At 47.4% G+C, this 27801-nt stretch overlaps 1 protein-coding gene and 1 long non-coding RNA gene across 2 annotated transcripts in view; one reads left to right on the top strand and one right to left on the bottom strand.

The window, feature by feature from the left end:
- ccdc169 (coiled-coil domain containing 169) overlaps nt 1-309 on the bottom strand; it is a 101753-nt gene extending 101444 nt beyond the window's left edge. The window contains exon 1 of the mRNA XM_078545309.1: nt 66-309. Within this exon, the coding sequence (XP_078401435.1) occupies nt 66-139 (74 nt within the window). The 5' untranslated portion in view covers nt 140-309. The remainder of the gene's footprint in view (nt 1-65) is intronic.
- On the top strand, nt 207-27801 carry LOC144682701 (uncharacterized). Its single transcript, XR_013577087.1, has 3 exons — nt 207-345; nt 13423-13520; nt 27642-27801. It is a non-coding gene; the product is annotated as an uncharacterized LOC144682701 (long non-coding RNA).

Here is a 27801-nt window from a genome sequence, read left to right as displayed (position 1 = left end):
AAATTGGCCCAAAGGTGAGGAGCAGCTTCTCCCAGCAGAAGCTGCTGGCCCATTGCCCCTCTTACCGCATTTGTCTCTCCTGCTCCAGCTCGCTGCTCAGCTGCTCGAGATCCATGGAGCCGGCGCGCGCCCCCTCCATACTGTCACCTTGTTACAGCCGTCTCCATAGCAACGCGCCCTCACGTGACCGGACACCCGGAAGTCTCCTGTCTCCCTGTTCAAAAGATCCCGCGCGCGCAATCCATCCAACAGTAAGCTGGCCTGTTTCTCAGCGGCTGGAGGCTATGGACCGGGAGCTATTGTCAGAGTCTGCAAAAGAGTACGAGAGGATGAAAGCCAATATCGGTAATAATGCGCTTTTATGGGGGAGGCCTACAGGTTTTTCGACAAACCCACATGAGGTTCCAGACTTAAAGGGTGAAAACCTTGCTTCCTGTGGAACAGGACGCTTTCAGTTAAGATTTTTTTTGTGTGTGGTAATCTGATGTATAATATACTTTTTAAGAGGAATGTTATAATGGAAGTATCCAGTAGTATGGGCTACCTCAGTAGTCTGTAATGTGGAGACAGGGTTTGAGTTGAAAGAACACTGGTGTAGCTGCTGAATTCCTTTGTAAATAAATAGAATGTATTCTACTTAAGAGCTGTCTGCTGATCCACTCTGCTAATGGTACCAACTTGGCCATCCTGAAACAAGGGTGCAATCTGGGTCTGTAAGTCCAATCAAACTAGTGACTAAGATCCAACAGACTGGTGACGAGGAAGAAACAAGGAATGACGAGAGGAGAAAAAAAAGCAAGAAAAAGTGAGGAAAAAAATGAAGATACAGTAAGTTGGCTTTGAGAATAAAACCAGTTAACAAAGAAAATCAAGAAAAACCAAATTGGGCCATACCTCGCATGGTAATTGTAAGTAGAATTTCCGTCCTAATTGTTGAAGCAATCGCCTCAAAGCATGCTGCAATTTGGAAGAGTGATCCTTTTAATCCAGCTGCAGACAATTGGTCTCATATTGAATGCTTCGTGTTCTTTTTCCAAGCAGGTGACATTGTTGGGGAGAAGAGGCAAGTGATCCTCTTATTCATGTGTGGGAGTAAGACCTATGGATTGATTTGAAGTTTGACGGCACCGAGTGCTCCTGATTCAAAAAGTTTTGATGACTTAGTGAACCTCGTAAAGAGTCATTACCAGCCAAAGCCCTCCGTAACAATGCACCAGTTCAAATTTAACTCAAGAAAGAGAGCCCTGGGGGAGACAATTACTTGTTATGTGCAAGTCTGAAACAGTTAACAGAACATAGCAAGTTTGGTACATCTATAAATGATATGCTTAGAGATCGTTTTGTGTGCAGTGCAAATGAAGATGTGATTCAGAAGAGATTACTGTCCAAAACAAATTTGGATTTTAAGAAGTCACTAGAGATAGCCCTGTGCAGTAAGGGATTTGGAAGCCATACAGGGAGCACAAAATGGTGCCATCCTCCACTTTGGGAAGGAAGCCCCAGTCAAAAAGGGTGCAAAAATGCTAGGCTCTGCTGAGAGCGGGAATCAGCCACTGCTAGCAGATAAATAGAAAGAAATGACTTATCAGCGAAAACATGGAATAATGGTAACAGAGGTGGAAGCAGACAACCTTGCAATGAATGGAAGTTTTAAAAAAATCAAATGTTTTTACTGTCATCGAAACAGATACCTCATGAGACATTGCAAGGATAGGATCAGGCAGACTTTCAAACAAAAGAAAATACCCCATGAGGTCCACAACATTGAGCCTAAAGTAACAAATTCAGATATTTATTCATTGTATAATTTGAAGGTAGGAAGAACTGAACCAATCTATGTAACAATGAGTTGAATGATAGACCTATTAGAATGGAGGTGGACACAGGAGCTTCCATTACAGTAATTGGTGAATATAATTCAAGTATTTGAAAGTATGGGGAACGTCAATTAAATTTGGAAGGAACAGGTGCCAAATTGAAAACTCACATGAGCAAAGACATCAAAGTCAAAGGCATAAACAAGGTTACTGTACAGTATGGAAGTCAATTGGTAAAACTACACTTGGCAGTGGTAGCAGACGAGGGGCCAAGCCTCCTTGGACGAAACTGGCTGAAGGAAATTAAATTGAAATAGGCTGAAAACTTCCAGCTGAGAGCCAGTGGGCTACCTGAGCTACTGCGAAAATGCACCTCCGTCTTCAAGGACGAACTTGGGAAGATCCAGGGGCTGCAAGCAAAAATTCCTGTGGAGCTTGAGGCAACCCCCCGATTCATGAAGGCAAGACCAGTACGTTACGCAATGCGGGATAAGGTCGACACCGAACTGGACAGATTAGAGAAACTGGTTGTTACACAACCTATGCAGTTCTTGGAATGGGCAGCATCAATAGTCCCTGTCCTTAAACCCGACCAAAGCGTTCGAATTTGTGGAGACTACAAATTGACTAAGTTGGACAGACACCCTATACCAAAAATTGAAGACCTGTATGCTAAGCTGGCAAGTGGGATAATCTACATGAAGCTTGATATGAGCCATGTTTAACAACAATTAGAGTTAGAGAAGACTTCCCGGAAACTTGTCACAATTAATACACGCAAAGGGTTGTATCAACTCAAAAGAGTTATACCGTTTGCCTTTTGGTGTCTTCTCTGCTTGCGCCATATTCCAGAGAACAATGGAAAGTTTACTGCAGGGACTACCCCACGTTGTAGTTTATTTAGATGACGTCCTGGTGACAGGACTCACTGAAGAGTATTTGGCAAACTTAAGAAAAAGTTTTAAAACGTTTCTCCCAGGTTGGAGTAATTTTTTTAAAAAGAGTGCACATTGCAGGCGAAAGTGGTAATGCATGTAGGTCACAGGGTATGTTCATAGGACCTCCACCCGGTTAAGGAAAAAGTGAGAGCTATTAGAGAGACATCAGCGCCAAAGAACACCTCCGAGCTCAACTCATTATTTGGAATGATCAATTACTATGGGTGCTTCTTACCTAATTTGTCGACAGAACTGGCACCCCTGTATTACCTACTCAAGAAAAACCAACGTTGGTCTTGGCAAACATCACAGAAGCTTTCACAAAGGTGAAACAATTGTTGCACTCATGCACCCTATTGGTATATTTTGACCAGAGAAAAGAGTTGGTGTTGACGTGACACATCTCCCTATGGAGTGGGAGCAGTGCTCTCCCATCGAATGGACAATGGCTCGGAATGGCCTATACGATATATATCAAGAACACTCGACATAATGGAAAGGGGATACTCACATTTTTTTTTAAAAAGATCTGTCAATCATCTTTGGTATTAAGAAATTTCACCAGTACATAAACGGCTGTCATTTTACTATCGGCTTGGACCAGAAGCCATTGCTAGGATTATTCAGCGAGGACAAGGCTATACCACCCATAGCCTCAGTAAGAATACAAAGATGAGTGTTGATCCTGGCAGCGTATGAGCACACTTTCATCCATAGGCCTGAAAATCAAATCGCTAACACCTATGCACTTAGTCATTTGCCCTTGCAAGAAAATGATAAGGATGTCCCAGTCCCTCAAGGACTTGTTTTATTGAACTTCTAGCCACGTAAGGTACTAAATAGGACAGATGGCCAAAGACATGGTCAAAGGGGGGAAAAAAGAGAGTTAGCGAGAAAGAGGTTTATGAAGGGAATTCCAGAGTTTAGGGCTTAGGCAACTGAAGACTAGAGAATCTGGAATTATTCTCCTCTGAGCAGAGAAAGTTAAAGGAAGGTTTAATGGAAATGTTCAAAATCATGAAAGGTATTGATGTGAGTAAATGATAGAGAGGTCAGGAACCAGGAGAAGCAGAATAAAGGTAATTGGCAAAAGAACCAGAGGCAACATGAGGGGTAAATTTATGTAGTGAGTTAAACTGATTTGGAATGCACTGCCTGAAAGGGTAGTGGAAGCAGGTTCAATAATAACTTTCAAAAGGGAATTGGATAAATACTTGAAGTGGAAAAGTTTGGAGGGCTATGGGGAAAGAGCGACGGAATGGAATTAATTGGATAATTCTTTCAAAAGAGCCAGCATAGGCACAATGGAATGAATGGCCTCTTTTTCTTTTCTATTCATTGATGAAATGTGGCTGTCGCTGGCTGGGCCAGCACTTATTGCCCATCCCTAATTGCTCTTGAAGGTGGTGGTGAGCTCTCTTCATGAACTGCTGCAGTCCCTGTGGTGTAGGTACACCCACAGTGCTCTTAGGGTGAGAGTTCCAGGATTTTGGAAGAACGGGAATATATCTCCAAGTCAGGATGGCGAGTGGCTTGGAGGGGAATTTCCAGGTGGTGGTGTTCCCATGTATCTGCTGCCCTTGTCTTTCTAGATGGCAGTGGTTGTGGGTTTGGAAGGTGCTGTCTAAGGAGGCTTGGTCAATTCCTGCAATGTTAACTTTGTGATTTGAGTACAAGGATGGTACACTCTGCTGCCACTGTATGTCGGTGGTGGAGGGAATGAGTGGCACTCTGTCCACAGACTATCGAGCAGGCTGCATTGGCCTGGATGGCATCAAGCCGCTTGTGTTGTTGGGAGTTGCACTCATCCAGGTTAAGTGGAGAGGATTCCATCACACTCCTGGCTTGTGCCTTGTAGATGGTGGACAGGTTTTGGGGAGTCAGGAGGTGAGTTACTCGCCACAGGATTCCTAGCCTCTGACCTGCTCTTGTAGCCACAGTATTTATATGGCTAGTCCAGTTCCATTTCTGGTCAATGGTAACCCTAAGATGTTGATAGTGGGAGATTTGGCGATGGTAATGCCATTGAATGTCAAGGGACGATGGTTACATTCTCTCTTGTTGGAGATGGTTGTTGCCTAGCACTTGTCACATTCATGCCACACTTGCCACTTGTCAGCCCAAGCCTGGATTTTGTCCAGGTTTTGCTGCATTTGAACATGGACTGCTTCAGTCTCTGAGGAGTCATGAAGGGTACTGAACATTGTGCAGTCATCAGTGAACATCCCCACTTCTGACCTTATGACGGAAGGAAGGTCATTGATGAGGCAGCTGAAGATGTTTGGGCCTAGGATACTACCCTGAGGAACTCCTGCAGTGATGTCCTGGAGCTGAGATGATTGACCTCCAACGACCACAACCATATTCCTTTGTGCAAAGTATGACTCCAACCAGCAGAGAGTTCCCCACCCCCCATCCTGATTCCCATCAACTCTAGTTTTGCTAGGCCTCCTTGATACCACACTCGGTCAAATGCTGCCTTGATGTTAAGGGCAATCACTCTCGTCTCCCCTTGTGTGCTGTTTCACTCAATGATCACCTAATCTGCATTTAGTCAACCAGTGGATAGGAGGAACTGTGAGTAGTGAATGCGTTATACTAGGTTGGAGATAGTATGTGTAAATTGCCATCTCAAAAAAGAGGAGTGTTTGATGTCCTGGATCTTGGTGTGGAAGGAGATGAATGGGCAAATGTTTGCATCTTCTGTATTCACATGAGAACGGGCCAGGAAAATAACAATAGTCAGTTGGGGTGATACACTAGTTTGCTGCTCTACCACAGAAATGATTCCTTCAGAATGCTGAGGGGGAGAGGCATTAGGTAATGGTGTTATGTTCATAACACCCTTCTGTTCATAAGGGTGATCATGAGATTGCTATAGCTTGCCATTTCAATTCTCCGGATCATTCCTACTCTGAACTTTGTCTATAACCTTAGCCACAGATGCAGTGAAGCTCAAGGAACAGAATTCTATTGATTTTTAGTGTGGTAGGGTGGCGGGGGTGTTGTCAGGATCACTACAACTGCCCGTTTTACACCTTGGCTATAAAACAGACAGCCAGTCCAATTTCATTTGATTTCCACCATGTTGTTTAAATTTAGCATTACCCCTTTTTCTTTCTAATTAGCATTTTATAGCTCACTGGCCTTAGCATTAACTTCAGCGATTTCAGATCTTAACTACAACTTTACATTTATCTCTCTAGTGCACCTATCCCACATTGCCTTCACCTGAATACAAGTATTTCTAGGAATAGATGAAGACTATCATGTCTTCCATTTCACCATTAATCTCCTGTTCTCTGTCCAAGCATCTTGCATGTAATTCTGCTTTTGCCTGTATTCTTTTTCTCCATTTCCCCTTCCCTTGTTTCTATTTTTCAATGCTGTTCACCTATAATATCTCCTATTCCTTGAAGGGTCGAGGCCTGAAACATTGACTGACTTGTCCACAGATGCTGCCTGACCTGCTAAAGTGTTTGTAGCTTTTCCACCTTTTTGTTTTCAGGTCTTCAATATCTGCAGTATTTTAATTTCTTCAATATCATCCACTGAGTGAGGGACCGAAACTGGACAAAGTATTCCAGATAAGACCTAACCAAGCGTGATTTTTATGTTGGACCTACCTATACATGTACATTCTAATATTCAGTTTGCATTCAAAATAACCTCACAGCAACATCATGAATCTTCTAGAAACTCGTAGTATAAATATGTAGGAGTCTCTCCTTCAATGGACTTATTGCGACTCACTGGGGATAGTGCGCTGTAATATCCAGCACCACTGTTCCCCGAGCCGCAACAAATTTGAAAAGGTTTGATCAAACCACCAGATTGCCCCAATTCTACCTGTTTAATTTAGGTTAACAGACTACAAACACCAGGTTCTAAACTTAATAAGTAAATAACTGTTTATTGAACAAACTGTCGTTACCAGTGGCGAAAGAAAGAAATATGAACTTCTAACTCTATAACTTAAACCCTAGCCCTTCTTAAATCCCTAAACACACACGGACAAGACACAAAAACATGAATTTTAAGGGTGGGATAAAACAGTTCAAATAGCACCAATTCCAGAGTACAGGATTCGATGGGTTGATTTTTTAAAAAATTCATTCGTGGGATGTGGGCGTCACTGGCTAGGCCAGCATTTGTTGCCCATCCCTAAATGCCTTTGTTCAGAGGACACGTTTTTTAAGAGTCAACCACATTGCTGTGAGTTTGGAGTCACGTGTAGGCCAGACCAGGTATGGATAGCAGATTTCCTTCCCTAAAGGACAATAGTGAACCAGATGGGTTTTTACAACAATCAACAATGGCTTCAAGGTCATCATCAGTCTTTTAATTCCAGATTTTTATTGAATTCAAATTTCACCATCTGCCATAGTGGGATTCAAACCCAGGTCCCCAGAGCATTACCCTGGGTCTCTGGAATACCAGTCCAGTGACAATACCACTGTGCCACTGCCTCCCCCTTTTGATCAATGTCTTCCAAATTTCTTTCAGTTCTTGTTGATGACACGAGGTGGTCTTCCAGCACTTATGGTATTTAGTTCACTGGTTGAGCAATTGCCTTTCAATGTCTCTAACAGGGATTTTTCCCCTTTGCCTCTTGAAAGAGGTTTTCAGAGAGCGAGCAGGTTATAGAGATATGAGGAGAAAAAGCCAGCTTGCTACTATTGTGGAATTATTGGAATCTTCAACACACAGGAGAAAGAGGTTTTAGGTCTTGTTCCTTTCAGGCTAGGAATTATTCTGCTACACTGCCCTCACACGAAACCTGGTTACCTGGTCAGGAGCCAGTTAAAACGTTGCCAGGCAGCTCCCTTGATCTAGCACTCCTTTCTGGAACCATCCTGTCTTTCATGGCACACTGTTCCAGGACTGCAACATTGTATATATCTCTCATCTTGATCCAGTGGACATGTCTTTCAAACTGCAGCCATTGTAATTTTAATCCACAGTCCAACAGAAAATAAAAATATATGTTTCTTACAGATAAAAGCAAAAAAACTACGGATGCTGAAAATCTAAAACAAAAATAAAAATACCTGGAAAAACTCAGCAGGTCTGACAGCATCTGTGGAGAGGAATACCGTTAACATTTCGAGCCCGTATGACTCTTCAATAGAACTAAGGAAAAATAGAAGAGAGGTGAAATATAAGCTTATATAATTTAAGGGGGGGGTGGAATAGGTAGAGCTGGATAGAGGGCCAGTGATAGGTGGAGATTGCCAAAAGATGTCATAGACAAAAGGACTTTACTTCAGAACCCTACACAGTGTGTATATGTTTCGTGTTAGGCCTACCAATGAGCATGACAGAACATTTATCTATTTTAAATTATAGTCTGCCAGATGAAGGCTGATTTCCCCACATTTAGATCTGATTTCAGTCAGTTTTCTCATCCAAAATAACAAAGTTGTTGTGAGTTTATGTCCTTGAACTTGCAGATAATTTCCCCAACACTTATACAGATCATTATACGAGATTGTAGTGTTACAGAGAGGAGCGTGTTTAATTTAACCAGCCCTGATTTCTCTCGCCACCCATCTATAAACAGAACGGTATTTTGGTTCCCCCCCACCCCCTTATAAGCGGTGGCATATTTCCCAACCCCTCAGTTTTGGTGTGATCCAATTTTTATTAATAACCCCACCACAAACTTGATAGGGTGAACTCAAAGGGTTAGTTTATTTGCACACACTCAATGCAGAACAGTGTGTTGCTATGTAGCCTCCTGTGCATTCATACAATAAACAATGGATAGAGAAAGAAAGATTTACAGGGCAAAGATACAGAATAAAGAATTATTGTTTCACATGAGTCCAGAATCAAAGCCCAATGGGGTATTCCTTCAGAGGTCAGAACTGATGCTGGATAGTTCACTTTTCTAGTAGAGATGACTTCCATAATGAGATGGGCATGGAGAGATGAATTTGTCTTGCAGGTGCTGATATAGAAGTTCCAGTAGAAACAGTGTAGATAGGAGGTAGGCATTCAAACCTGGACAGAGCCCCTCTTCTGAGCTGCTGCCTAATAGATGGAAGATGTCAGACTGAGCTTTGCAGCTCTACAAGGCAATAATATGGGTTCCTGCAGCTGGAGGGGTGGGGAGGTTATCATGTCACATGACTCCCATCTCCACTTTGGCTTTGACAAAGAGTGCATATTCCTTTGTCTGGGTTCCTGAGATTGTTACTGTTGCAACCAATTCCCTATCCAACCTTGAACCTGTCCTCCAATCACATAGGACTCTATCATATAAAGTAGCCTATTGTGCACCGCCTAGTCAAAATCTAAGTGTATGACAGTGATTAGGTTAGCTTCACCCATAACCTCGTAACTTCCTCAAAAACGTAACCAGGCTGGTGAGATATAGCCTTCTTTTTGAAGAGTCATATTCGTCTTCCTCTTTTAGGTTATCCCATGTTATATGGAGTTACCGTCTCCATTCATATCAGCCATCGCTTTTTTTGGATTTGGCGGGTGGTTTTACAGCCGGTTGCCCATTCTGCCACTAATCCTCGCCATTTACCTGGGCTGGGGGCTGGCACAAATACACACTGGTTTACCTGTACCAGTGGCTTGTTTCCTCCTGTGGCTAACAAGTCCTGGAGTGGGACTAAAACCCAAAGCATTCTAGCTCAGAGGTAGGGGTGTACTGCCTGAGCATATTGAGGGTCTCTAAGTTATTTTCTGTCCAAGTTCCGACAGATCTAAGTATACATTCTAGCAACCTTCCTATAACTGAAATCAATCTAATGGGGCTATAATTTCCCAATTCTGACCTGGTGCCCTTTTTTGAAAATTGGCATGTGCCTCCCTCCATTTAATAAGAATGAACTCTGACTCTAGTGAACTGTTCAGTATATAATAAGCAATGGGCTTACCTGGCACAGCTGCTGACCACTAGAGACCACTGATGCAAAATAGAATTTATAACCCCATTATGCCCTGGGACTTCACCTGATCCTGACTCGAGTAATCTTTTAATGTATGCAGTTGGTCTTTCTCCTGCCTCTGTAATCTTCTCCACCTCTGCAATCCCTGAAAACTCTGTTTCTTGGCCCTAAGCGCAATGATTTCCCTTCCTGAACTCCTCTGCTTCGGTTGTCCACTATTTCTTCAGTTCTCTGGCCAAAGGCAGGTCCAACCCACAGAGCCACAGCCTCCACTATTGGTAAGGCAAGGAGGCAGGTCCCAAATCCACCCCAACCAGAATGAGGACTAAACCCCATGCTGTTGGCACCAATCTGATCCACACCAGCCGTCCAGCCAACTGACCCCCACCTCCCCAAAGGAGTCCCAAGTTGCTATGGCTTTTACATGCAGTTTGTAGCCTGGAGCTATAGATAGTGATGGCAGAGGATCCAATTTCTTTCCATCACATGGCTGGCTAGGAATCTTTCTTTCCCTTACTGACTGTTGTCAATATATGTTGGAATGATTTACAAGTTGATACTCAACCAGTTTGATCACATTATGAATGTGCCTTCTTTGGCCATCAAGTCCTGTAGTAGGTCCTGAACCCAGAGCTTCTGGCTGAGGCAGGGACACTAACCACTGTGCCACACTTTGTCCATCACTAACTTCTTGAATTACGTTTTGGACAATCTGATAGCTTTTGTTGCCTTTGGATGAGCTTGGTATGAATCCCTGTTTTCCAAGTTATTGTAACACTATTTTTCCTTTGATTTGGCTATGCACATGACTAATGAGCCACTCCAGCTTTGTTATAGCATATCTCCTTTTAATTCTATAGAAATACCATGACTTCATTTTGCCTTAGGGTGTTTTGAAATGTATTTTCTTCTGTGCTAATTTCCCTACTTAATAGCATTGCCCAGTTGATCTGATTCAAGTCTTTGCCATCATTTGTAAATCTTGCCCTCTTGACATCTGAAACTGGCATTAAATCTTGGTGACTGATTTGACTATTCCAATTCATTCTCATCATATGGAGGCAGATAGGAGTGATTCGTACAGAAAAGATTATTTTACTTTCATGTGAGGATACAAATTTATACTAAAGGTATCTTTCTTTTTCCTGTTCTTCACACCTTTTTTTGTGTTGGTCATTTTTATACTTTCCTATGCTTATAGCTTCAGCATTCCAATGATTATAATAGGAGAGCCTTGAATCCAATTATCTCAAGCAGGAAAAGAGACACATTCTCCAACGTTGCAGGGTTTTTTTTTACAGGCTCCATATCTATCTAACTGCAAGACACAGTAGGGCGTTGCTAACAGTTAGAGAACAAGCTTTACTTGCTCACTTGATTAAAGCAGTAATCCTATTCCTTTTATTGGTTCCTTGTGTTGCCATTACCAAATGCTGGATAGTTTGATTGGAGTGTTGTCGGTAGCAGAGAAGAACATTTAAATCCAGTTGTAGTGCAGCACTTCATCAATACAATTCTCTCATGGCCAACAACTGTCCCATCAGGGAACATTTCATCTTTGACAAGTTACATATGTGCCCATGACGTGAAAATCTAAATTGAAGCATGATCTGATTATATAAACTAGCAACTGAGAGAATTTTTTTACCAAAATTATTTAATTTGTGTGAAGTTTACAAAGTTTAGGAATGAGAACCATAAGTCATCTTGAACCACCTGCATCAGGTCACAGTTCAATAGCCAGGGTTCATGGTTTGTTCTCACAAAGCACTGGGCTTCATTTCTAGAGGAATAAAATTGAAAAGCAAGGGAGTTATTTTAAGCTTGTATAGAACCTTGGTTAGCCCACTTAACAATAGTGTATAGTCCTGGTCTCCAAATTATAAAAAGGATATAGAGGCATTGGAGAAGGTGCAAAAAGATTTTCATGGCTAATACTATAACAGGATATTCTTTTCAGGAAAGGCTGAATGGGCTGGGGCGCTTTAGAAAGCAGAAGACCTGAAGGGTGACCTGATAGAGGTGTTTGAAATAACGAAAAGATTTGATGGCGTAGGCATAGAGAAACTGAGGATGTCTAAAGAGGTCATAATTATCAGGAGTAGGCCGGAATGTGAGGTTGCGGTTACAATCAGATCAGCTTTGATCGTATTGAATGGCGGAACAGGCTCGAGGGGCCAAATGGCCTAATTCGCATGTTTGTATAATATCACTAATAAACACAATGGGGAATTCAGGAGAAAGTTCTTTACCCACAGGTGTAAGAATGCAGAACTTGCTACCACAAGGAGCAGTTGAGGCAAATACCGAAGGTGCACTTACGGGTAAGCTAGAAAGCATGAGGGAGAACAGAAGGGTATGTTGATCAGGTTAAATTAGTGGGGAGGTTTGCATGGATCATAAATGCTAGGCCAGTTGTACTAAATGGCCCGTTACAGTGGGGTAGATTCTGTGTAACACTGGTTGAAGAGCTAATAATGCAGCACAATTTGGATCCAAACATTTGTGCCTTTCTTGAATATGAAAATATTCCAAACGCTGTCAGGTAGTGAAAGGGGAAACAACATTTATAAAGAAACTTGGTATTTTTGTTTGGATGGAGAGGCTGTGATCCCTTTTAAGCAACGCTTGGTTTCTGCAGATAACATTGTAATATTTAACTTTAATTGGTCCTCGGCCTGTCATCCATAAGATGAACAACTGTTACTTTTGCTTATGCAATTAAATAACACTGAACTCTTTTACAGACGCTAACCTTCCTCCCACTGAAAGCAATTAGACTTTGTTCTATGCATGAACCATTGATGGAATTGCAATGCAAAAAATATTTTGAGATCTGTTTAAAAGCAATTTAATGGAATATAGTTGCTGCTTTATTGCATTGCAAGAATTCAATTAAATGATGGAATCTGCAGAATTAGATGTATATCTTTTGTGATATGAAATGTTCACATCCTGCCTAAAATTACATTGCAGATACTTGACAAATAATGAATTTCATCTGTACTGTCCAAAATATTAACTGGCAATATGCTTGGTGTGGTCATTATATTGATTGTTTTCTACGCACTACAATAGTACAATATATACCTTCGCCAAGCTGTTCTTCCAATAACTTAGATAAACCTTGTCTGAATATGGAGCAAGTAGTAAACACATCAAGTAACATTTTTTTTAAACCTGTAATGGGAGCCTCTTTACATGTGGCATAATTACTAGGATATCCCTCTCTAGGGTTTGTAATTAATATAGCATTGGAGTAAAAATGAGGACATGATGTAAGATGTTAAAATGGATACTGGTAAGATGTAAAAATGAATTACTCCTGTGTGCCCTGACCCAATTATTCCCCTGTCCTTTTAATTCCACTTCACCTGAAAACTACAGTCTTGACTTCCTACGTGATACATGAGGCATTAAAAAATAGGAGTAGATCATATGGCTTTTCAAGCCTGCTCTGCCATTCAATACAATTATGGCTGATCTTTGGCTTCAACACCACAGATCATCGACTTGTAAAAGAGAAATTTTATACCAAATTTTTTTAAAATTCCAGTCTTTAAATTTATAATGGAACTGCCCATGTAAAATTGTTCCGTATTTACACCCTCTCCCCAGTAGGGGTGTTCTAACCCTGCTTCCTCTTAAAATTACACTTGGGCTTAACTTTCAGTGTGCTGTATTATGGAATACTAGGATTCCAGTTTTTAAAAAAAACTAATCAGGCATTACAGTCATTTTCATATATTATTTATATTGCAGAAAAACTTACTGATGAATCTTCTCAGTTGGCCGTGTACCAGAAAAAAATGGTGGAACACAATGCAGTGCTTACAAGGCTCAGCCAGAATTTCAACCAGGTAACTTGAAACTGCAAATAGCTTTGTTTGGGCAGCCTTCCCCTTTTGAGGCACTGAGTGATAGCCACATGTGATCCTGGTCAGCTGCAGATTAAATCTCTCTTTCTGACTTGTCCAACTGATGAGCATAGCCACCAATGCATGAGTGTTACCTTCTTTGTTTCCCACAACTGACATCTTGGAGGTATTTCTGAAGTAAATTATCAATCTAGCTTCAACTATTCCTAAGTTCCCCAGTTTCAACACCATATTTTAAAAACCTTTCTGAATTTATTTTTGAACACTGACACTGCTGACTTTCAAACTAGTACTTATAAAAATCGTTCTATTTCCGTGTCTCTTTTGTTGGTCAACAATTAGTGTGACTGGTCAGTCCCTTGCTATTCCTCAGCTGAATCTAAAGGGGTCTCACTTGGACCACTTCTCTCTCTGAATCTTTCTGCTGTGATATCGTCTGTAATTTATTTCAAATCCCCTCCCTCCTTTCCTTCCCTTTCTATTACTCCTGAAAATGTTATATCTAGAAATATTTAATTGCCAAATTTGATGCAGCTTGAAATTAGTTTGTTGTTGTTTTATGATCTACTATAATAAATTATCAGGGGAAATAGAACAAATTATCTTCTCATGAGCATTATATGGGCTCTTTAGGATACTGTAATCTCATCTTAAATACTACAGGGGTATTGTAGTGTGTCAAAACAGCATGTTGCTTTGATCACAATTTATTGATGGCCTTATCAATGAACTAAGCTTAAAACCAAAGGATCTTTCTGAACTTAGCAAATTCAATTCGACCAACTTTTTGGTGTTTTCTCAGGTTTGGGGGGGGGGGGGGGGGGATGGGGTGGAAAGATGTGTTTGGCCTACGTATTTCTCATTGAGACTGAGATATTTCAAAATATTCATTTGTGATATGCTTCAATTCCAGCTTGTTTGTAAAGTTTTTTTTAATTCACTTTTTCACCATGTTTTGAAACTTGAAGTAGACTTTAAAATTGTGTACGTTTGTTTACCTTTACAAATGTCAATCCTGTGCACCAATTTCTCTTTCCATCTCACCTCTGATTTCACACCGTTTTTCTAAAACCCTGTCCTATTCTAATTTGGTACTTCTGTACTATCTTTTTCCCTTAAACATTTACTCCCAAGGTGCTTACCCATATTTAACCCATCACCTTGATTATTTCATTACACGTAACTACACCTAGTAAAAATGTTATTTTCGTGGACATATCATACTGCTTGAGGAGTCCTGCACACATTGTAGGAATTCCATTCTTTTTCCCTGTTTACTCCTCTATCCCAATGAGAATGTTCTAAGATTTTAATAATATTTCCATTATTCCTACTCCTCTCTCTCTGACTTGTCTATAGATTTCCTCTCTGGCATGGGCACCATGGGCTGAATGACCTCCTTCAGTGCTCTATCATGCTTTGAATCAATTTCCCTCCCACAATTCGATGGGGTGGGGATCTGTAGGACAGCCTTGGGGATGGTTTAGTTGGTAGCACTGTTGTCTGAGTGAAAAAGTTTTGGGTTCAAATTCCTCCTAAGTGCATAAATTTTGGCTGATACTGCAGTGCAGTGCCACAGTGTTAGAGGTGCTAACTTTTGGATAAGACATTAAACCAAAGCCCCATCTATCTTCTCATGGTTTTGTAAAAGGGAAATCATGTTTAAACAATTTATTGGAGTACTTTGAAGGCATCGCATGTGCTGTGGATAAAGGGAACCGGTAGATGTACTGGACTTGGATTTCCAGAAGGCATTTGATAAAAGTGCCACATCAAAGGTTATTGTGGAAAATAAAAGCTCATGATGTAGAGGGTAACATACTGGCATGGACAGAAGATTGGCTAGCTAACAGGAAGCAGGGAGTTGGCATAAATGGGTCTTTTTCTGGTTGGTAGGATGTGTGTGACGAGTGGTGTGCCACAGGGATCAGTGCTGGGGCCTTAAATTTTTACAATTTATATAAGTGATTTGGATGAAGGTACCAAATGAATGGTTGCTAAATTTGCTGACAAGACAAAGCTAGGTAGGAAAGTAAATTGTGAAGAGGACATAAGGAGGCTACAAAGGGACATAGGTTAAGTGAGTGGGCAAAGATCTGGCAAATGGAGTATAATGTGGGCAAATGTGAAATTGTTCATTTTGGCAGGAAGAATAAAAACACATTATCTAAATGTTGAAGAGATTTGCCATATCTTCCTGAGCCCGCCTCATTATATATTCACTCCCACGAAACACGCCGTTTCCATTGGCGGGTAGGCTCTCATTCGCCCGCTCGCCATCATCCCGCTGTTGCATCATGCCAGCTGCCATCTTTAAAAGGCACCTGTCTGCAAATCGCTCATCGCTACCAGCTCAGCCCCCGCTGCCTGGGAGACATGGCCAGCAAAGGAAAAAAGACTGCAGCCCCCCGCTTCAACAATGGGTCCCTCGAGTGACTGCTGGATGCCATGGAGGCCTGCTAGGATGTGCTCTACCCCCACTCTGGCCGCAGGATGGGTAGCAATGTCACCAACCCAGCTTGGAAAGTGGTGGTCAGCGTGAACACCCTGGCGAGGAGGACAGCCACCTAGTGCTGCAAAATGATGAATGATTTCCATTCCACCAGGGTAAGTCACTCTTTTCATCACTCTCAAATCTATTACACATCCACAGGGCCCTCGTTCACTGCCAGTGCAAGGGACATCACCATACACTCCTTCTCACACACCATCACTGTCCTCATCCCATCCATGGGACTTCTCACCACCCACACAGGCTAGGCATAGTTATCATCTGGCCCGGCAGGCATCCTGATACACTCTCCCCATCTCTGTCCATGCAGGACAAACTGGCTCGCAACAGGAGGGAAAGGTCGCAGACAGTTAGAGGGATGCCAGAGATCAAAGTTCTGATAATTTAAAAACTGAGCCATCCAACTGACTGGCGATGACTGATGACGGTGAGGTTGGCGCTGCTCTACCAAGTGAGAATTTGAAAACAGAGCCATCCAGCTGGCCGGCGATGACCGTGACCGTTCCTGTGCTGATGGTGAGGTCGGTGCTGCTCTACCAAGTGAGGATCCAGCAGTGCATCATCCATCAGACAGCCATACCGTGAGTGATGTGTCCTCTCTCACAGGCCACTGCCATGCACTAATTATCTCCTCTTGCTTTCGCAGGCACATCTGCCAAACAGCCGACAGAGTCCATGGCCTAGAGCCTCCAAGCAAGCTCCGAAGAAACCTCTGAAGAAGAATCTGAAGGCACAGCGCTCACCCACACCCTCCACCAGCGCAGAGACACACACCTCGGTGGGACCTAGCTTTAGAGTAGCCTCGAGATCACAATCTGGTGAGCACATCGTACCTTGATCCACAGCAGGTGGAGGTATGGACTCCCCAGGTCCCCGGCACTCGGAGGACTGCTGAAAGCCCGAACGTTGCTGTGTCTGAGTCAGATGACGAGCATCTGGACTTGGTCATGTCACAGTTGCTGGAGCTGCAAAGACAAGCTAGGGAATAACAGGAAGGGATGTCCACTGCACTCCTCAGATTGCAAGGCACGATGGAGGACTCCGTCTGTCTTCAAGCTGAGGCGATAGTGCCGGCATTGCAATGCACCGAGGTCAACACTGGCAGGATGGCAGCTGCCATGGAGACCTTGGTCCAGGATATCACTCTTGCACTACTACGCAGGCTTAACTCCATCGCTGATGCCATTGTTGGCCTCCAGCAGTGTATACACCAGAGATGCTGGGCAGCTCGATCTCACTCCAGCTACCCCTTCTGCTCATAGTCAGCCAGGGGCCCTCGGGCACCTATAGGGAGGAGGATTAGCAGCTGCACGCTCCAGGCCCTGGGAGTGACCAGCCCATCTGACTCTGCTCTTCTGTGACCTCCGCAGCTCCAGCTTCACAGGCCAAGGAGGGTGCCACTACTACACGGCACAACCTCAAAAGCAGGCCGGGGCACACCAAGTCTCGGCCTTCCAGAGGACGCCTGCCAAAGTCATCACAGGCAGGACGTCACAGTCAGCAGGCTGCCTTCACCTCTGCTGTGGACGTCTGGAGAGCAGCAGGATTAGGAAAGTTAGCTAAAAGTAACACTTTTTTTGGAGTCAAAACAATTAAACTAAATTAACAAAATCAGGGACAAAGTAAATACAGCCCCTTAAAGGGAAACTGCAAAAACAAAAGACAAAATGCAAAGGAAAATTACTAACATCAAATCAAAATGTGATTAAAAGGGTCTATAAAGCACCCCAGTCCCCGCGGTGCCCACCGAGCACGGAAGGCATCGACAGTGCTGGCGGACACTGCGTGTTCCCTCTCCAGGGACACCTGGCCGCGAACATGGCCGCAGAGGAGGGGCAGAACGTCGGGTCGGATGACCCCCTCGATTGCCAGCTGCCTGGACCTGTAAATGGCCAACTTTGCCAGGCCGAGAAGCAGGTTCACAAGGAGATCCTCCTCCCTCCCGGCCCCTCTCTGCACCGGGTGCCCGTAGATCAGGAGCATGGGACTGAAGTGCAAAGAGAACAACAGTAAAAGGTGTTTCAAGAAACTAAAAAGGGAGTGCAGCCTACAACAACCAACATACGCATGTTCCACGGACTCCACAAGGCCGCAAAAGACGCAGGTATCTTGCGGGTCCGTGAACCGACACAACCTACGGTTGCATGGGACTGCTGCATGCAACACCCTCCACCCCAGGTCCCCCGATGGAAAGTGGAAGACACACTGTAGAGGGGTCCCCCACTGGGGATCTCTGCCACCGGACAGCAACAAGGCACGCCAGGGAGTGTCCGGGCGGCAGGCAAAGGCAAAGAAGTGAAGGGTGTGCAGCAGCAGCCCATACAGGAAGCCCCTCCATGCTGTGCTAAAGGCCACGGAGGGTATTTCCGTGAGGCAACTCAGGTTATGAGGCACCGGCTCCCGAGGGAGGATTCGGGACTTGGGGCCAGTGTGGAATTCTGTCCGAACAGGGGTATGCTCGGACAGAAGACCACCGCGCACCTGCACCACCTCGTGACCCAGAATGACATCGGGGCCGAGCACGACTGTCCTAAGGTCTTGAATGGCATTGGCCGCGAGCCGGATGTCCACCGACGCCCGATGTGCCAATTCCTGTGGTAGCATCCAGCCCAATCCTCCGCCACCCAGCACATCCCCGATAATAGTCACCCAGGCAGCCACAGCCCTCCTCTCCGCCAGCCACTGAAACGGGCGAAGAAGCGGATTCCTGAGCAGTGGCTCTCTGATGATAGCCGCTACACTTAACGGCAGAGAGACCATGTTCCAGACTTTGATCAGGTCCTGGTAAAAGATGGGCAACGCCTGCAAGGAGGCATGAAGGCCCCTCCAGTCTACAAACAGGAGCTGCACGTCATAATTCAGGCTGTGCACCTGGCAGAATAAATACGTTGCCAGGGCACACCATCTCGGAGGGGGCTCGACGTAAAGGTATCGCTGCAGGGCCTGAAGGTGGAAAGTCACCACCTCGGTGCGCAGGCACACCAGCGCTTGACCGCTCTCCCTAAGTGGGAAACTCAACCTCAGCAGCAACCCAGTGTGGCCTTTTGTCCCAGAAGAAGTCAACGAGCATTCTCTGGATTTTTGTGACAAAATCCAGGGGAGGGGTCAAAGTGACCAGCCGGTACCACAACATGGCGGCAATCAGCTGGTTTATGACCAGAACTCTACCCTGGTAAGACCACTTTCAGCAGTCCTGTCCAGCGCCTCAGGCGAGTGGTGACTTTGGCCTCCAGCTCCTGCCAGTTCGCCGGCCAGGATTCCTCAGCAGGGCAGAGGTGGACCCCCAGGTAAAAGAGGCAGGACCTGCTCTAGGTGAAAGGCTTGAGCTCCCTGGGTAGGGGTTCCATCTGCCACTGACTGACCAGGAGTCCAGAACACTTGTTTCAGTTGATCCTGGCAGAGGAAGTGGCAGAGTAGAGCTCCTGGCATGGTGAACATGAGCACGTCATCGGCGTAAGCCGAGAGGATCACCCTGATGCCCGGCCAACGCAGAACCAATCCCGACAACCTCCTCCGCAAGAGGTGCAGGAAAGGCTCCATACAGATAGAATACAATTGGCCAGTTTTGGCAGCCCTGATGCACTCCTCTCCTAAAGCGAAGGGGTGCCATCAGAGACCTGTTAACCTTAACCTTAACTAGACGCTCTGCGTCAGCATACAGAAGTCGGATCCGGGCAATGAAATGCGCCTCGAACCCGAATGCTCGCAGGGTCCTGAATAAATATTCGTGATCCACCCTGTTGAACGCCTTCTGGTCAAGAGACAGGAAGGCACTCGATAGACCAGTCCTTTGGGAAAAGCAGATGATGTCCCAGACCAGATGGATATTATTGAAGGTGGTACAGCCTGGGACCATGTTGGACTGGTCAGGATGGATCATGTGGTGAAGACATTGCCCTGGCAAAGATTTTGTAATCGGTGCTGAGCAGGGAGACCGGGAGCCAGTTCTTTAGGTGGCGGAGATCCCCCTTAGGTAGCAGGGCAATCACAGCCCTGCGCCACGAGAAGGGCATATCCCTGGTCACGATACTTTCCTCCAGGACCCCCACGTAGTCATTCCCCAGGACATCCCAGAATGCCCTGAAGAACTGCGCGGTCAGCCCGTCCAGCCTGGGGACTTGCCCCTGGGGAGGCTGTCGAGGGTGCCGGTCAGCTCCTCAAGACTTATAGGGGAGTCAAGCTTTCCGCCGCCCTCCGGGCCGACCTGTGGCAGGTCCACCCACAAAACTCTGCGAGCATCCTCGCTGGACGGATCCGGAGAGAACAGGGCAGTGTAATAGTCTCGGGAAATGGCCCTGATGCCCTCTGGATCCGAGACAGGGAATCCGTCGTCGGCCAACAGCATAAGGAGCTGCAGACAGAACCCGTGCCTTTTTTCCAGTGAGTAGAAGAGGCGGGCGGGGCGGGGGGGGGGGGGGGGGGGGGGGGCGCAGTCCAGGTCCTGGAGGAACTGGATCCGTGACCTCGCGTATGTGCCACAGGACCCGATGAGTTGCATGTCCCGCAGCGCGCCCTTCTCTTCGTACGCCAGCCGCAGGGCTGGGTCTGCATCAGGCTGATGGAGACATGCCTCTAGGTCGAGCACCTCCTTCTCCAACTCCTCGACTCTGGATTTCTGTCTCTGTTGATCCCGTCGCGTATTCCTGACAGAAAACGCGGACATGAGTCTTGCCCATGTCCCACCATATCCTCAAGGAGGGGAAGCCTCTCCGCTTCCTTCTCCAGCCAGCCCAGAAATGACAGAACGAGACCAGGAACCGCTCATCCTCCAGCAGCAGGTTGTTAAAGTACCAGTACGTGGACCCCGACCGAGCGCAGAATGAAGCGAGCTCCGCCCGCACCAGACGGTGGTCCGTGCATGGCACCTGCTGCACAGAAGCTGACAGAACGCAGGACACTAATGCCTTGGAAACGTAAAGGTGATAGAGTCTCGGCGCTGCGACCCTAGGTGACACAAAAGTGAAAACGCTGGAGTCAGATGGAGATGGTGCCAGACGTCCACCAAGTCGAAGGACCCGACCAGGTCCCTCAACTTACACCTAGCGAGCGGTGCTGGGTACCGTGACGGTCCCTGGCCCCGAGGGTACAGTTGAAATCCCCCAACCCCTCCCCAAGGACAAGGCACTCGCCCGCTTCGATGAAGTCGAGATGAGTGGACACTTACTCAAAGAAGCTCGCTTGCTGCCGCATACCTATGCATATTCATGAAATGAAGCGCTGCGTCCCCTAGGCGCACAGTAAGGTGCAGCAACCAGCCTGGCACTAGCTCCTTGACTCCTAAGATCTCCGGCTGAAAATGTGGGGCCAACAAGATAGCCACCCTGCCAGAATTGGAAGCTAGGTGACTTATATAGATCCCCCCCAATGCCACTTCAGGAGCCACGTAGCTTTGTCTCCTGGAACAGCATGGGTTTCCTGCAGGAAGCACACCGCATACTTCCCCCGAGGACCAAGAAGTTCTGGAACCTGCGCTGTGCGTGTCTGCTGCAGTTGATGTTGAGGCTAGGTATGGTAGTCTTCATTGTCACAAGTATGTGCTACCATCACCATGCCTAGTGTAAGGAGGAGAGGACTATTTTAATCCTTCCTCTCCTTCAGGAGTCCAGTGAGAAACCTGTGGACCCTCCTCTTAGCGTTCCGGTCTAGTCCAGGGGTTCTGAGGGCCTCATGGGTGGACCAGAACACGAAAGGAAAAGAATGGCACCAGTCCAGGGCTGACTGGACCCTGTCTCAGCGACTGCGATTACTTGCCAAAAAATCCTGGAGCTCCCGTAAAGGGATGAGGGGAGAATCAGTGGGGAGCACCAGGGGATCCACCACCTCACCTGACAATGACTCTAAGTCATCCCCAGTAATCACCACCGAAACCCCGTCCTCCTCCAGGTCATCACCTCTAGCTTCCAACCCCTTCCCCGCATTGAGTACGGGGGCTGATTCGGAGCTGCCAGTCGACTCCACTTCCACCTCGATCCCACCCCGAGGATCAAGGGCAGAGGGGTCCTCTCTGGTCTCCTCTTGGGGATATGGGCCAAAGGGTGGCGGCTCAGAGCCCCATTCCCCCTCAGGACCGGGTCTTCCGGCGAATCCAGAGAAAACTCTGGACCTAGGACTGAGGCACCCGACGCTGAAGGTTGGGAGGGAACGAGGAGGCCTTCCTCGCCACCGCCACCCGATGACCCAATTGTCTGGGCCATGAAGGGACTCCCGCAGTCCCCTGGCAGGCCAGATGGCATCTCAGGGGTACAAGGTGGGTCAGGGTGGGGCACCACCACAAGAGCAATACCTTCACCGACCAACCCCCCCCCCCCCCCCCCCCCCAAAGGGGCACTGCTCGGGGGACTGCAGCAAGGGAATGGGGGTTTGAGCTCTCTTTACCCTCCCCCCACCCCCCCCCCAGAGATCAAAGCGAGGACTTATGGGGCAGAGATACCGCCACTTCACTGGGGGAGGGGACACGTCTGACCTCGCGAGTCGCAAGGTCCTCCCCCTCCGAGGGGTGGCATCTCTTCCGGGGAGACCTCCATCTGTGAGGCCCCCGCTATCTTGTCCAGCCCCTCCGGACACTTCGCCCTCTGGGGTTTGGGCAGGTCAACCCTCTTCAATAGGACCACCAGCCCGGGGTCGCGCACCCCATCGCCACCGGCGCGGGGATGATGCCAGGCCATCCGCAGTCCAGAACACCCTTAGGCAGCCCCCTCAAACTCTACAATAAAACCCCCTTCAGTGCACTCCTCCTGGGCCTGGCGCATGAAGGAATACACGTGTTGGAGGGCCGCATCCTTGAGGCCAAGCAGAATGGGCGCAACCCCTGACCTAACCTCCCTCAGTTGATGGAGGTGGGGGAGGAGGAGCTCACTGGGGACAAAAAGCGGGATGTTGGAAAGTATGATCCCCTGAGTGGTGGCCTCAATGGGGGTCCACTGCCAGAAATGTCCCACCCACAGTGAGCCCCTTTTCTAGGACCAGGTGCATCGCCCGCTGTGACCTCAAGAAAATTACGGCTTTGCCGTACATTTTCGAGGTGGCAACTACGGCTGAGGGGCTGACAGCCCCAACTAAAGCCTTTACGCACGCCTCGATCGTCATTTCGGGGTGGGTGTAGCTCTTCACCCCCAGGGCCTTGGCGAGGAGGCTGAAAGATGACGGGGCCACGGGACCAGAAGGGGACGCAGAAGCAGCTGCACCTGCATAAGTTTTCTTAGAGGCCCTGCCACCAGTGACAGCGTCGCCTCCACAGTCACCCGAGAAGGCCCGGCTACAGGCGACTCTCTTAACACAGGATGGAAGAAGGCTTGAGGGAAGGCAGCAACACAATAATAGGAACAGCCACCGGAAATCCCACCGCAGCGGGAACAGCCACCGGAAATCCCACCGCAGCGGGAACAGCCACCGGAAATCCCACCGCAGCGGGAACAGCCACCGGAAATCCCACCGCAGCGGGAACAGCCACCGGAAATCCCACCGCAGCGGGAACAGCCACCGGAAATCCCACCGCAGCGGGAACAGCCACCGGAAATCCCACCGCAGCGGGAACAGCCACCGGAAATCCCACCGCAGCGGGAACAGCCACCGGAAATCCCACCGCAGCGGGAACAGCCACCGGAAATCCCACCGCAGCGGGAACAGCCACCGGAAATCCCACCGCAGCGGGAACAGCCACCGGAAATCCCACCGCAGCGGGAACAGCCACCGGAAATCCCACCGCAGCGGGAACAGCCACCGGAAATCCCACCGCAGCGGGAACAGCCACCGGAAATCCCACCGCAGCGGGAACAGCCACCGGAAAGCAGCGGTAGTAGGAACAGCCACAGCCAGCATTAAGCACAGCTACAGAACACAGCATAGACAGCAACGAACTGCAGCTGAGCCCAATCAGGAAGCACAGCCTGCGCACGGGTGCTGATCACTTGAACATACTGTTCACTATTGTCAAATTTCTGTGGCTCCTTTTCTGAGCAGTGTTCTTGCCACTCACATGTGAAACTTTTCTGCACAAGATAAAAGGCGGTGTCTCAATCCTGGGCCTCTTCCCTGTGCTCTATGCGGCCTTCAGACCACAGTGATGGCCCAGCCTCACTCCCTAAAACATTACCGATGCCTGGATCCCCAAGCCGGTGGTCCTATTGAAGAGAGTTGACCTGCCCAAACCCCAGAGGGCGGAGCGTCATTGCTGCCAGAATGTAGTGGACAGATGCCACAGAGTTCTCTTATACTCTGTGTGCTTTCAGCACCTTTTTAAGGTGGGGCTGCCACTATCACATCAGCATCTGCGACCAGTGATGCTGTGCACCAGCTCCTGAAGGGCTGAGGTGCTGAAGGTGGACAAAGCATCAGATGGGTCTAAAGTTTCATGGTTGCACCTCTGAGATGGCCCTGATCATGGAGCGCAAGCGAGCTGCCCTCCTCCAGACAGGAGTCAGACATTCTCAGAGGCTATGTGAAGATCTGTGGAGTGTCCTCACTGTGTTGTCATCATCTTCCTGCGATCGAGCGACTATTAGGGCCTCCGCTGCATCTCCATGACTGAAGCATTCTCAGAGGGTATTGGCGCTGCCATAAGCCAGACTGGAGTCAAACGTTCACAACTGCGATGTGAGGATCTATGGGGACATCTCCCTGCATGTCGTACAAATCTGGCAGCTATGAGTGCACCTGCCTCATCTAGCCAGTACGAGAGCCTCATCCCCGTCGTCATCACCACCAAGGACCCCCTCACCCTCATCCCCATTGGCATCCTCATAGGAGATGTGCAGCTCCTCCATCTCCTCAGCCAGCTCCTCACCCTGTTGCAGCGCCAGGTTGTAAAGGGTACATCAGATGATGATAATGTAACACACCCTCAATGGACTGTACTGCAGGGCTCCACCAGACCGGTCCAGGCACTGGAACCGCATCTTCAGCATCCCGATGGTCTGCTCCACCAAGTCGCGAGTTGCTGCAAGAGCTTCTTTATAGCGTCGCTCTGCTGCTGTCCGAGGCCACCGCACAGGTGTCATTAGCCAGAGCCTCTGTGGGTAGCCTTGTCCCCCAAGAAGCCAACCCTGAAACCTCTGTGGACCTTGGAAGGCTGCTGGGGTCTGCGAGTGACTCAGGATGTAGGTGTCATGCACACTCCCTGGAAACCATGTGCATACCTGCAGGATTTCTTATGGTCGTGTACCAGCTGCATGTTCAATGAGTCTACTCCCACTGAGTGCCACATGAGTGCAGTCAATTGCACCTGTGGGAATCCCGAGATCAGCGTGAATCCAATGGCCCTTGCATCTTGGCTGTCCCGGGCGAAATGCACAAAGTTGTGTGCTATGGAGAAGATGGCATTCGCGACCTCGTGGATGCATTTGTGGGTGGCGGATTGTGAAATCCCAAACAAGTCACCTATGGAGCCCTGAAAGGAGCTAGTGGCATAGAAATTGAGCACCACGGTCACTTTTACAGGCACTGGCAGTGGATGCCCTCCATATCCCCTTGGCGCCAAGTGCTGCAGTAAGTGGCAGATGTGAGCCTCCAGGTGCCTAGACATGCGCAGTCGTCGACGACACTGGTTCTGTCATCTGCAGGACTGGCAGGCGGTGTCTATAGACCCTGGGTGCCGCTAGGCGCCAACCAGCCACGGCTCCTTCTCGCTCCTGGGCAGAGTGTGCAGGATTCCCTGCTGCACATTCTTCATGAGGTTGCTGCTCCTGCTTTTGCACAGCCAGGTGCCTCGGTCGCTCTCTCCTCCATCTTCTACGGTCTCCATAGACCATTAGGCCTGCAGCTAGGTCACCAGGATCCATGATCCTGACGTGGTCCTCCTGCAGCACGGAAGAGGGATATGGTGTTCATGGCTGTACTTAGCACCAATCCTGGCCCTGGGTGACCGCCCCTTATTGCTTCCCGGAGAGTGCTGGTCACCCTCTGATGGCCAGAGATGAGTGCACTGCATGGCTGCCCTGATACCCTGCAACATGGGAGACACTGGTCCAAACCAGAATGCTGAGATTGCAACAGGTTGAGCGTGCCTCCAGCAGTGACTGTTACATGGCCAGTGTGGCGAGGAGATTGTACAATACGTGCAGTACAACTGCTCTGCGGTCCAATAAAGTGGTGGCGGACTCAAAGTCTGTGCCGGGGTAGTGTGTTTGGGGGGGGGGGGGGGGGTAAGATATGGAGCGCTTGATGGCCCTTTGGTGCCTCCATGTTGCTCGCATAGGCGGGCAGGCTAGGAGCCTGACCCCAATCATATCACTGTGGCTGCACCTGATCTGTCTTACTTGCAGAGGGGTGGTCAGTTTATACTTCTTTCACTTACCCTGCCCCCCACCTTGTTTGCCTGTGCATGGGATACAATGCCAGGGCAGCACTTGACCCCCCCCTACCCCTCAGCAGTCACTTCTGAGGCTGGCCAGCACTTGCCCCCAGCCACCCCGCACCCCTCAGCAGTCACCTGCGGAGCCAGGCATCAGTTTCCCCTGCCTCCCGGTACCCCCACGGCCTGTAAATAACGGACGAGCTGTGGAGAACGCTGCTGCTCACTCACTTCAGGTCCCCCAAAGTGAAGGCCGCCAAGTGCACGTCACCAACCAATGGTGGGAAACACGACCTGCCGTCCGCAGGCTGAGCGGAAGATCGTGACCTACCTTCACGCCGTTATGAAGTAGGCCCCGCCATATTTTCCGAGCATGCCACCTCTCACGCCTGCTGCTAGCTCGCTCAGAAAATTCCACCCCCAATCTTCCTGCTGCTCTGTGAAACGTTTGCAAATGTGTTGTCTAATACTAATCCTTCAACCAACACCTCTTTCTCAGCTTTTTACCATGTTATATGGGGTCACCACAATGCTGGTTCACCACCTTTCATAATCAATCTTAATTACAGCAGATGCCCTTCCTGCCCAACTGGCTGGGTTCTTCCATGGCCACCAAGCCCTAGAGTGGGACTTGAACCTGGAGTATTCTGGTTTAGAAGCAGAGGTGCAACTACCTGAGCCCCAGTGGGTCTTCCTCCAACCAACACCATCTAAAAAAAAATGATAGTCATTTGTTTTGTGGCTATATATTGGAGTGTGATATGCAAAAATGGGCCATTTTTCCTACGTTGTAATGGGCATATTTGATTTTGAAGTTGGCAGTAAGGGGCCCCATGATCTATGTAAAAAGTAATTTTTCTTTAGAATTATACTGCGTATTTATTGCCTGATCGCATTTCATTATCAACTGATTGTTGTTTCTTTTTTAAAACTGAGGCCTTGTGGCAACCTGTAAATCCTTCCGATAGGCCTATAACAGACAGTAATAGGAGAGTATCCAGGTCAGCTACGCTTGAAGTGGAGTGGCACCCTCGAGCTTTAGCCTCTAGTAACAGATTAATGACCTGTTATAGGAAAAGCAAGCTTAGAAACAGACGTAAGCATATGATTTGTGTATTTCTAGATGTGGGAAGAGAATAAAGATCAAGTAGTTATTTACCATTCTTTGCTAGTTATTCGTTAACTTCCTCTCCAACTGAAGAACCACTGATAGATGTAACAAGGATTAATCTTACTGAGCATTTTACATGATTGTTTCAGTAGTTAAACTGCATTGAATTTACAAACTTTTATCTCTTTGTAGGTACAATCAAGATTGGAACGGGTAGCAGCAGTGAAACCTGGTAGCATTTTACTGAACCAGTAGCTTTCATGGAAAAATACTCCAAATGCAATGAAAACCAACATTTCCAATCTATTCAAGATTGTAGTATTAACTTAAACTGAACTATACTGAAGGTTCA

Source organism: Cetorhinus maximus, chromosome 7 (assembly GCF_964194155.1).
Source record: "Cetorhinus maximus chromosome 7, sCetMax3.hap1.1, whole genome shotgun sequence".
Lineage (NCBI taxonomy): Eukaryota > Metazoa > Chordata > Chondrichthyes > Lamniformes > Cetorhinidae > Cetorhinus > Cetorhinus maximus.
This window is presented reverse-complemented; position numbering and strand designations above follow the sequence as displayed.